The sequence below is a fragment of the Abramis brama genome (genome assembly GCF_963993115.1).
Source record: "Abramis brama genome assembly, chromosome: 25".
NCBI lineage: Eukaryota > Metazoa > Chordata > Actinopteri > Cypriniformes > Leuciscidae > Abramis > Abramis brama.
Window position 1 is genome coordinate 2,246,437 of NC_139987.1, and position 12,759 is coordinate 2,259,195.

Below are 12,759 nucleotides of genomic sequence, written 5' to 3' on the forward strand. Positions count from 1 at the left end.
TAAGGAAGCTGGTGAATTTTCACCTTTCTATGACTATTTGTCAAGATTAAATGTTATGATGTCCATGCACAGACATTTTGAGGGTCAGTGGCTCAAACTGAGAAAGAGGGCACCATACTTTCCTATACTACACACACAACTACTATTCCTGCATTAAAACAAACTGGTAGTCATTTATTGAGATAGGATGCCTGTCCCTATATCAAATTTATGATGAAATGACTACAATTGTGCTTAATGTTGAATGGTATTAGTGAAATTATTAGACTTCACTTATTGAGTAATAGAATAGCACTGTCTATTCCAGTAATCAATTTTAAGTGTTAAGAAACATGTCAATTTTAAGGATTTGGAAGTTTGCGAAAGTAGCTAATGCTTGTGGGAGATGCTTCAGGAAGCATGAGATGAAATTTGTTCAGATTACTTTATTATTTGACGTTTTGAACCACATGAACATGCCAAAAAATCTAAACAAAACAACAACACCTTGACCTGACTGCATATACCTACTACAATACACGGATTCATTCAGAATTACTAAACACAGCAACACACACATGACAAATAAAAAAAAAAGATCTTGAATGTGTGTGGAAACAATGTGAATGTACTGAAATGTGTCTGTGCACAAACACAATGAGCGATCAGAGCATCGATACATGGTTTGTTTGTGCCTCAATATAACGGACTCGCATGTGCTTATTGTAGGACTCCTATATGTCACTGTATTTCACACAGCATGATGCATGAGGGCTCACGCTCTTCAGAAACAATCTCAGAATATGACAACGCTCGTGTTTTAAAGCTTAGTAGGCACTGGACTGAATAATTCACTGAAAACTGTCCGCGAGCCACTGTTCTCTCTGCCTTCTCTGATGTAATCAGCCTGGACCTCTAAGATCATCTAACTGCGCAACGTAAACTACGTTAATTGCATTAAATTAATTTAATGTGCCAAGGATTTTGAATTAATCACATGTGTTAACACATTAACGTTGACAGTCCTAATTAATAATAATTCGCCACATTTATATAGCGCTTTTCTCTGCACTCAGAGTGCTTTACATAGAAGAGGGCCCCAATTTGCCTTCAGAACTGCCCAAATTCTTCGTGGCAAAGATTCAATGAGGTGCTGGAAAGATTCCTTAGGGACTTTGGTCAATGATTTCATCAGAGTTGCGGAAGATTTGCCGGCTGCACATCCATGATGTGAATCTCCCGTTCCAGCACATCCCAAAGCTGCTCTATTAGATTGAGATCTGGAGACTGTGGAGATCATTTGAGTTTAGTGAACTCACTGTCATGTTCAAGAAACCAGTTTGAGAAGATTTGAGCTTTGTGACAGTGTGTTATCCTGCTGGAAGAGGCCATCAGAAGATGGTCCACTGTGGTCCTAAAGGGATGGACACAGTCAGCAACAATACTCAGGACGACTGTGGTGTTTAAATGATGCTCAATATATACTGAAAGGCTGAAAGTGTGGCAAGAAAATATCACACACCCCATTACACCACCAGCAGCCTGAACCGCTGATACAAGGCAGGATGGACACCAATTTCAGACCCTACCATCCCAACCCTCTACCACCTACCAATCCAAGACCCTGTTTAATAGCGTTCCTCTGACTGTCACAGTGGTGAAATATTTCATAGATTTCCACTGGATCTTGGACTAAAACAAACAAACACCCAATGCCACCAGATAAGGCTGCTAAAACAACTGCTAGACATCTCTTACTGGGCAAAAACACGACCCCTCCACCAGGCCTTGAAAAAAGGCTTCTCATTGGTCCACATGCAGTTTCTTATGAACTACTGTAACTGCCTTTTATGCCTGGCTCACACTACAGGAGTTTTAGGCCGATTTATGCCCGATTTCCCCCTCCAGAGAATCGGAGAAAAAATCTTGTCGAGGACCTTGATCGGTTCCGATGTTCGGCGCAGATTATCTGGTAATGTGAGGCGTTCACAGATCGAATCTTGCACCTCCCGATCTGCTCTTGCACAAATCGGGCTCGCCCCGATCATATCAAACATGTTTGATATTTAAGATTTTAAATCGGGATGAGCAAGTCTGTGATTACGTCAGTGCTGTCAAAAAGACAGCAGGGCTGTCGTGCTGAAGGAATTTCCCTTGAGATCATTTTGAATGACTCAACTCGATATGCGTTTTTATCTCCATTTATTTATTGCTAAATAAATAAGTATTACGCTCTGGTCAGCAGGCACAAAGGCAAGTAACGTTACATGTTCAGTAATGAACCCGAAACTAAAAAGCGCGTTAAAACGAAATGGATTTCAAAATCAATGCACGCGTCACCGGATTTAAAAATGCACATTGTTGCACGCACACATATTATATACACAATTTTTGTAATAGTATTTATTTGCTATATATCTAGCACCCCCTCAGCACCTGCGTTAAAAAAATATCTGGCACCGCCCCTGGTTATAACGGCCCACGTATTAAAAAAATGGTCGGGTTTAAATCGGGCTCGGGCTCATAATTACAGTTATGTTAATGTGTTGTGTCGGGCCGGGCCCGGACACAATGTGCATGGGCTCGGGTAGGGTCGGGCTTGATTTTTTGGGCCCGATCTAAGCTCTTAACTCAAAGTACCGGTAGGTTCAAAGTCTCTGTGCGTGTGTATGTGCGTGCGTGCGTGTGTGTGTCTCATGGCAATGCATATCCCATACGTTTCCATGCTTTTCCACTTCAGATTTGCTGCGTGAGATCACGTGAGGCGCTTCCCCTGGCATGATAAAACATTTTGTAGTGTGTGGTGCACCGCGATTTTCAAACCTTGCAGTGTGAGCATGTTTAAGATTTGGGGGAAGAAAATCTGCAAAGATTCTCCTTAAGTGTGTGCTGCAACCAGATTTCAAAATCGGTTAGGATTTTAAAACTCCTGTAGTGTGAGCCAGGCATTACCCATCTTGACTCTCATCCCAAGGTTCACAACAGGGTGGCTATAAATAAACCTCCAGATGCAGCCAGGTAATCGACTGGCCACGGCACAACAGTGTCTGGAACAAAGCAGGACAACTCTCCACACACTCCTGTACAAAATGGATACAATACTAAACATTCAATTCATACTAATTAAGAGAAATAAGTACTTAACAGCTATTCTTAATAACAGCTAGTCTAAATGAAAGCATACATGACAGTTGCAACTTTTTCAATTATGTTTGGATCTACGCATTCAGAACATTGCCAAAATCTCAGAGGTGGTTTGGGAAGCAAGTCACACAGGTATAATTCAGTCACGGTTCTAACTGTGAGCTTAACATTATGCAAATGAGCTCCACATGGAGATGCTAGTACATAACATTTATAAATCTATTCTGTAAAAAGCAATTAAAATACCATGATATGCAAAAGACCAAGTCATTTTTACAATGAGGCTTCATTTTTTAACATTAGTTATCTTAGAATGAACAATACTTCTACAGCCTTTATTAATCTTAGTTAATATTAATCTCAACATTTACTAATACATTTAGATCAAGTTCTGTTAAAAGTAGTTAATGCACTGTGGACTAACATGAACATTTGTATTAACTAACATTAAAAAATGTTAATAATGCTGTAAAAATATATTGCTCATTGTTAGTTTATGCTATTTAATGCATTAACTAATGTTAATAAATTAGTCCTTACAGTAAAGTGTTACCAATTTTCTTAAGGAGTTTTGGGATTCAATTTTGCTATGATAAAACAGCAGAAATGAGATGCCAGCAGATTATGCAAGCTCTCAGCTTTTTGGTGAGTGAATCATTTAAAAATTTGAACTCCAAAGAATCTCAAAAATGTTAAAAACGTTGCTGTGAAGGCAGTCACGCATTGGTGCATTAATCATCAAAAAATTTAGCAATTAAGAAAATGAAAGAAAATTTCATTCATGTCATGATGTCTTTAAAACTAATCTCTGATAAACCAGAACATAAACATTTCAAAGCACACAGCTTACATTTGCACAGCCTCCGGCCTATTCGCATCAGCAGTAGATTTTCATGTCACCAATGAATTGAATGATGTATTTAACAGTTTATTCAAACCATATGCCACATGATTTCCTTTCTTTCATGGAACACAAAAGGAAAAATCTTGCAGAAAGTAATTTTCCATACAGAGAAAGAAAATGAAATGGATGTTATTAAGCTATAAACGGGCCAAGAAATGAACACCGAAAAAGTAGTGACAAATAAATAAGATTTGAAAATGAGTTTGAGAGCTGTGTCAGAGCGGAAGGCTTTTAGCATTTGTTTATTGTATTACTTATATATATATTATTATTATTATTATTATTATTATGTTTATTATTATTATTTTGTATTACATTTTTTATTCGCAAATTATACTGCTGTCATTTTTGTAAACTTCACTGCAGACACAGGAAACGTTCATGGTGTTTTTATGATGCTTTTATCTTTTTTGCATCTTTCACTATATGGAAAAAAAGCAACAAAACAACAACTTTCATGTACCACTGAAACAAGAAAGTCATGCTCCGTTTGGATGACTCCCCTATCGGACACTCATTTCCAATCTCGGAGCCTCTATTGAGGAGTTGTACTAAAAATCCATTGTGTGTTTTTTTTTCCGGTAAAAGAGTGCCATTCAGCGTGTCAAATTAGATTTGTAATGGTATTCCAGCACTGATTGTCTCTCTAAGTTTTGACTATGTCTGTAATTTGAAATGATTTTTAAACATCTCACCCTGATCCTGAACTTCCTCTTCTCTCTTGGGCTGCTGCAGCTCCAAAGACTCCACAGCATCTGTGCAAATCAAAACAGAAATGAGAAAATGAGAATATATAGAAGAGAACAAATCAAATTAAGTACATTTCATTTGCAAAATATTCTGGGTTAATGTAAAAAATAAATAAATATAATATATATAATGCAATCATACATGATACAAGAGTTTGGTTGCACTGCCTACTCTCACTATTGCGTGTGCAAAGTCTTGAAATGTGTGTGTTTGGACGGTACCTTTATGAGGAGCTGCCTCGTGCCTCATGGACATCATATGGTCTGGGCTGACCGGGATGGGAGTATTGGCCTCAGAGGGGATGTTTCGGAAAAGCTCACTGCTGCCGCCATCTCCGCAGTTCATGTAAGGCACAGCATGGACGTTGTCCATGTAGTACATGATGTAGAAGTTACACATCTCATCATTGGAGGTGCCTCTGTGAGGAAAACAACAACGGGACATGAACAAACTACCAGCACAAAACACAAATACAGCTCCAGAGCTTCAAGTATGAAAATACAGTAGCCTTTGCCTCAAATGACACCCACAGTCCACTAACCCTCTACATATCGTAAAATGGCAAGATATTTCTCAAGAAAGCTGTTAGGTCTTTGTTTTGTTTTTACGACTTAATAGGATAAAGATGGACTTACTATGCAGGATTTTCATTTACTCTTTGTAAAAACAACATTCAAACGTGGCCTCTCCTCGTGGGCGGGCTCAACACAGCCAGAAGCCACGCCCCTGATCAGGAGGCCACACCCCTTCCCTGTGAGATCACATCAGGTGCCACAACACTGCGGCAGCATCTCAAGAGCAGTTTCAGACTCAGTCAGGTGTTTTGCAAATATTATTTCAAACAGTTACGATAATAATTCGATGACTGGCTGTGATTTGCGAGCGAGTTTAGCGATCTTCTGTCTAGCTCACTAATAAACAACAATTACGTGTCATCATAAAAACATAGTAATCTGACGTGTTAAAGAGTGCTGTGAATAAGGGAATAGCAACATTATCGAATTGGTTTGTGTCGAGACAGGAGAACGTAGCAGAGCTTCCCGAGCTTCAGACACAGACGACACACTCACTGGCCAAAGGAAGCAGCCCAGAAACATCCCGAGCACAGCCAAACAAAGACAATAGGGAAATACAGGCAGAGGACAGTGTCTCTGTACAGACAAACACCACCACACACTTCCAGTGCATCACAAGTCATGATTGAGAGGGATTATGTTTGTATGACTCTGTACTTTATTTTTTGCGAAAATCCTGCATAGTGCAACTTTAACGGGATATCACAGCTATATATTTTAAGCTTTTGTTTTCAGATGCACTCCTAAATACAGAAAAAAGTCAACTGTTACGGGCATTTTAGTGTGTGTGTGTGTGTATATATATAGGAAACAGTTGTGCTGCTTAATATTTTTTAATAACCTGTGATACTTACTTAGAAAAAAATACTTAATGAAAAGTTTTTTAAAAAAGCATTTATTTCAAAATAGAAATCATTTGTAACAATATACACTACAGTTCAAAAGTTTGGGGTCAGTAAGTTTTATTCTTTCTTTTTTTTTGTTGAAAGAAATTAATACTTTTATTTAGCAAGGATGTGTTAAATTCATAAAAGGTGATATTTAAGATTTAGATTGTTAGAAAATATTTCTATTTTGAATAAATGCTGTTCTTTTTAACTTTTTGTTCATCTATGAATCTTGACAAAAGTATCACGTTCCAAAAAAATATTAAGCAGCACAAATAATAAATCATCATATTAGAGTGATTTCTGAAGGATCATGTGACACTGAAGACTGGAGTAATGATGCTGAAAATTCAGCTTTGATCACAGGAATAAATTACACTATTACAGTATATTAAAATATTTCACAATATTATAATTTTTTCTGTATTTCTGATCAAATAAATGCAGCCTTGAGCAGAAGAGATTTCTTTCAAAAACATAAAAAATAATAGTTTCCAAACTTTTGACCTTTTTATATATATATATTATTTCTTAATCTTTAATCAAAATGTCATCATGTCATCACACAGTTCAGCCATTCACATTCTGCTTCCGCTTCAGTATATAACTCTTTACTTTTCACAATCCTGTCAACAACCAATGGATACAATTAAGCCCTGCCTGATTTCTTTTGCCTGTTCGATAAGCCATTTCACTCAGAAATTCTTCCATATACACAAGTAAAGGTCACAACTTCCATTTCAAGACAACTTCAAGACTAAGACTAAAGCATTTCTGATGTTTCCCACAATTATCGCACCACCGACTGTCAGATCTACACCAAGTTTTACACTGCACCTCAGAATTACATCAAGTTTAGTGAAATCTGATATTTTGTTGAATAATATAACACTAGATTAAACAAGACACACCTTATTATTTCTACCATAACAAGGTTCTATAACTTAACAGGTTTAATAAGATTTTTGGTTGCTTGGACTCCTAATTACACTTCTCATGGGGTGCACATACTTTTTCACAAACTTGTATGTATAATGAGGCCTGTAATGAATTCATGTCTGTGTGCTTGTGTGCACATGCTTCTGGCCTACGCGGGCAGTTGACAAAGACCAGACTTTAAGTCAACAATCATCTTATCGTGTGGCCTTGAGTCGGGTGTGTGGGCTTCCCGGGAGATGCGTCAATGCACTATTGTGTGCTCGCTCTGTCACCATGGTAACAGGAATGGCAGGGCACAGGCAAACACACGTCCGAGGAGTCACGCTCAAACGGGATATGATGAAACACACACACTTCGACGAGCTGACCTATGCAGTGTGTTTCATCACTCTCACACACACACACACACACACACACACACACACACACACACACACACACACACACACACACACACACACACACACACACACACACACACACACACGTCGCACCATGTGTCACTTTGTCAGATAGACATTCAGTAGTAAGACAGGTGGTCAGAGACACAGCGACAGGAATCAACACCATGCAAACAGAGTGAAAGGAAGACGGTGGAAACGTCACCAGCATGCACACCAGCATCACTCATCTAGCACACTTACTGCCACTGTAACTCTACATAGGAATGAAAAATAAAAGGTGAAATCTCTTACAGAAAATCTGACGTCAATTATACATTTTAAACAATGTTATTCAATTTTACAAAGCAGTGAGAGTCTAAATAAAACAGCAACAAAAATTAGTCGGCAAGAACTTACCCGATTTCGGTATTAGTGGTTCTCCCTTCTCCTGTGAACATACATCGGGCCGCTAGTATGTCTCCATTTTTTACGTCAATGGTATTGGTGGCTGGATAAAAAGCCTGAAGTTTAAGTTCAGGGAGGAGAAATAAAATGAAAGAGTTAGTTCAGCCAAAAATGAAAATCCTGTCATCATTTATTCACCCTCACTTCGTTCAAAAAATCCACAAGATATTTTTTAATGAAACCTGAGAGATTTCTGTCTCTTCAAATGAAAGTCATTCACACCAAAAAAAGACTCAAAAAGTTCTAAAATAAACTGTAAACATAATCCAAGTCTTCTTAAGAGACACGATCGCTTGACGGACAGGTTTAATTTAGGCTTTTATTCTCAAACAAACATTGATCAACACACATTATATGGTAAATGGAAGCTCAAATGTGTTTGCTTGATGAGAAATACAGTTGTGGTCAGAATTATTGGCACCCCTGGTAAATGATCAGAGATGGCTGTGAAAATAAATCTGCATTGTTTATCCTTTAGATCTTACATTCAAAAATTCGTAAAAATCTAACCTTTCATTGAAGTAAAAGAATAAGGGGGGGGGGGGGGGGGTGTCACATTATGAAATAAATGTTTTTCTCCAAAACACGTTGGCCATAATTATTGGCACCCCTAGAAAATCGTATGAGTAAAATATCTCTGAAGTTTATTCCCATTAATATTTACATTTTTTAGCACATCAGGGTGAACAGGAACATGAAATTGTCCAGCTACTGTATGACTTCTTGTTTCACAGAAATATAAACACACAAAGGCCAAATTCCCTGAATCATGCATCACAATGAGGAAAACCACAGAATATAGTTATGATGTGCAGCAAAAGATTGTTGCTAAGAATGTTGCAAAATAATAGCTAAAGCATTGAAAATTCCCATTTCCAGCATCAAGGGCAATAATTAAGAAGTTCCAATTAAGATGTTACGAATCTTCCTGGAAGAGGACGTGTGTCTATATCATGAGCCGCTTTCCGACCGGAGGAACCTTTTCACAGTTGCTAGAACTATTGGCTAAAGTACCCGGATGTTCCTGCGGTGCGAACACGCCGACTAGGAACGACTTTAGATCTAGGAACTCCATTTGGAGGAACTAATTTAGCTCCTACTTCAGTCGGTCTAAACCAGCACTATAGGAACTACTCGTGACGTTAGTGGAACTACCTAGAGGAACTACTCGCTGATGACCGAACGCACGCAAAACACCAGCACCTGTGATTTTTAAAACAGCTATATGTAAACACACAGATTATAGCCTATATATTTACTCCATAAACTAGATACAAACATGGAAAACAGTGATAGATGGGTCTCTAAACCTTTATGCTGAAGAGAAAATCCAACGCAACTTTGAGGGGACCAAGTCAAACATGATTATGTTTATCTGCTCAGCTAGCAACACTGGACATCAACCACACGGCATAGGCTAATAACCTTTTTTTCATATACTGTCTACTTTCTATAACAGTTCTATCTAATAACATGTTAAACAGTACTGTTAGACAGATCGCTAACTAATGAACACAGAGAATGCGAGCATTGTTTGCTTTGGCGTTCTCAGCGCCGCCAAAATAAAAGTCACCGTGCTTGCGTCACTCCCTTACCCCTCCTACCAGTTCCTATGGCCACTTGGCCAGTGCGAACGCAAACAGCAAAACCGAGTTTGGGGGAGAGTAGTTCATAGAACTGTTTAGAAGTGGACAGTTCCTATAACTAAGTTCCTGTAACTACTTGGTCAGAAAGCGGCTATGGTGAGGAGGAGAGTTTGAGTGGATCACAGATGGAGAATTGCAGAGATTAGTTGAGTCTTGGGGGTCAGAAAGCCAAAAACAAAAACAAAAATCAAACAACCCCTACATCCCCACATGTTGTTTGGGAGGGTTTCAAGAAAAGTCCTCTGCACTCCTCCAAGAAAAAACTCCAGCATATTCAGTTGTCAGACACGACTGGAACTTTAAACGGGACTGGTTTCAGTGGTCAGATGACACACCAGATGGGATAAAAAGTACCCCATGCCTACGGTCAAATATACCACTGGATCTTTAATGTTGTGGACTATTTTTTTGCTGGAGGTCCTGGACATCTTGTTCAGATACATTGTATCATGGATTCTAGCTAAAAAAATTTAAAAACCTGACGGCTTCTGCTAGAAATCTTATAATGGGCCGTGGTTGGATCCTCCATCAGGACAATGATCCAAAACAAACATCAAAATCAACACAAAAACGTGTCTTCTGCCATGGCCGTCCCAGTCCCCTAAACTGAACCCTATAGAGGAGGAGTGGCTGAACTGAAGAGGAGAAGCACCAACATGGATCTGGAGAGATTCTGTGTGGAGGAATGGTCTCTGATCTCGTCAGGTGTTCTCCAAACTCATCAGGCATTACAGGAGAAGTCTCAGTTATCTTGGCAAAAGGAGGTTGCAAAAAGTATTTAATAAAAGGGGGCAAATAATTATAGCCAGTGTGTTTTGGAGAAAAGCATTTATTTCATAATGTGATTTCCCCCCCACTTTCCATAATTTTACTTTAATGAAAGGTTAGATTTTTGTGATATTTTTTTTAATGTAAGATCAAAAGGATAAACAATGCAGATTTATTTTTTACAGCCATCTTTGATCATATTTACCAGGGGTGCCAATAATTCTGACCACAACTGTATCTTCATTTCGAAGATAAATGAATGTCTGAGTACAGAATATACATTTTGAGCGAACATAAACAAATCTGCAGACTCAAAAAAAAAAAAAAAAAACATATGAGGAGCATATGAATCACAATGACATGGGTCATTAACATGATTGACAACCCTTATCAGTGAAACATGACGCATTAACTTCCCTCTTTAGGTGCCACAGAGTAACCCATCATGCTCGACCAAGCAGAGAGGACTTGTTAAACGTACCTGTGGCAACAGTGGAGACTGGCGCCCGATCTGAGTCCACTGTCCATTCCGAACCCTGTACCCACTCACAACTTTACCTGAAGCACAGGACATGCAACATGTTTACATTACCATAAAAAGTAAAAAGAGAATTCGCAATGAACTTAGTAGATATAACAAGTAAATGCATAAAAAATGCAATATCTCACCAAGGCTGTGTGTGTGTGTCCTGAAGGCAAACGGATACATCGGGAAAGATGTGTAAGTGCAAGCGATGTCTGCATTGGTAACTGCGAACGTCAAAAATAACATAACATACGTTTATAAGGTGACAAGCATTGATAAACTGGTCACAACATTCGAGGTAAAGCTTAGAAGCCTTTCACAACCCCAAATGTCTATGAGATTATTAGTGCCAAACTGGAAAATAGTTGAAACTGTCACAAAGTTGGAATACCTTTCTTCCCTGGAGGAATGACAGTGTCCAAAGACATCATCAGATACATGCCAGCAATAAAGGGCTGTCTGCACAGAGGACACAACATCCATCACACTTCAAGGGATTTCAGTTAACTTGACAGTTATATGATTAACTGATTAATTTTATTCAACAGTTACCACATCTCAAGATAAGGTTTTTCTCCTAAAAAACGCTCTTGTGTGTAGAACTACTTTCTTAACAACCCAGCCAGAAACTACACTAGTTTAATATGAATTAAATGGAAATTAACTTAAATTAAATACAGTTTACTATGTAACCAAAATACCAATAATGGTCAGAGAAAAAAAAAAAACGTACACATATTGTGTGTGTTTTAATTATAAACAAGCCTGAAATGCACAGGGACTCATGTCTATACTATTGCAGGCTGCTCCTTCAAATTCAGATGAGGGAGATAAAATATGCATTCTTACAGCCGTCTAAAACATATTACAATATAAAGACCATAAAGTAGACATTTTCATAAGTCATCAACTGAGTTCATAAGCAATCGCTTGGCATAAATGTGCGCCATTCGTTGATTGTGAACTCTGATGCAGTCTGAAACACTGATGCGCGAGCCTGTAGAACAGTACCGCCTTTTGACGTTGCAAAGTGCTCAATTTTTAATGGAATTATAGCCTTTTAAAATGTAATAATCAAATCAAATTAGGCTGTATTGCGATTTATCCATCCCCAAATATAGAACACCTTAAAATGATAATTTCATTAACATTATACAGTGCATTGAGAAACAATGTTTTACTATACTTTTGGATCTTTCTTTGTAAAATTGCTTATCCAAACAGTTATAACTAACCCACAGACTCTCTGAAAGCTTGAATAGATGCTTTTTCCTCAGTGTTTCAAGGTTTCAATAGAGAATTTAACAGCTGCTCAAATTTAAACTCAAACTATTTATTGGCACATTACAAGAATTCAAAAAAAATAAAAAATCGTGATGAATGGTGATTTATTCGCAAGTAGTCCATTCGACTTCATAATTCACTGATAATCTTCCCTTTCTGATGTAGATCTCAAATCTCATTTTGCAGTTCAATTTAAAAACAGGTTTGGAACAACATGAAGGTGAATAAACGATGACAAAATGTTTATGTTTGGGAGCAACAAATCTGTCTTATGAATGACAAGTCACAGTTATGTAAAAATCTAGTGGCAATAACTTACGGTTTGGAAGTCATTCTTAAAGTGAGTCCTGAGCAGTCTCTATGATGATCTACAATCAAGACAAGATAAACACATTAGTCACATCTCAAGACACAGAAACGCTGCTTTTCATCGCCGTCACAGCCATAATACAACCGTTTTCAATGGGCAGGACTGCTTAAACAGCAGTACTAGCAGTGATTGACAGGCA

At 38.1% G+C, this 12,759-nt stretch overlaps 1 protein-coding gene across 13 annotated transcripts in view; it reads right to left on the reverse strand.

Annotated features, from left to right (window-relative positions):
- The window catches only part of pam (peptidylglycine alpha-amidating monooxygenase), a 64,877-nt gene that overhangs the window by 22,797 nt on the left and 29,321 nt on the right, over positions 1–12,759 (reverse strand). For all 13 annotated transcript variants that reach the window (XM_084105518.1, XM_084105528.1, XM_084105525.1 and 10 more), the window contains exons 8-14: positions 12,570–12,618; positions 11,358–11,425; positions 11,110–11,190; positions 10,922–10,998; positions 7,979–8,082; positions 4,999–5,195; positions 4,723–4,782 (exon numbers count right to left, since the gene is read on the reverse strand). In XM_084105518.1, the coding sequence (XP_083961644.1) occupies positions 4,723–4,782; positions 4,999–5,195; positions 7,979–8,082; positions 10,922–10,998; positions 11,110–11,190; positions 11,358–11,425; positions 12,570–12,618 (636 nt within the window). The remainder of the gene's footprint in view (positions 1–4,722; positions 4,783–4,998; positions 5,196–7,978; positions 8,083–10,921; positions 10,999–11,109; positions 11,191–11,357; positions 11,426–12,569; positions 12,619–12,759) is intronic.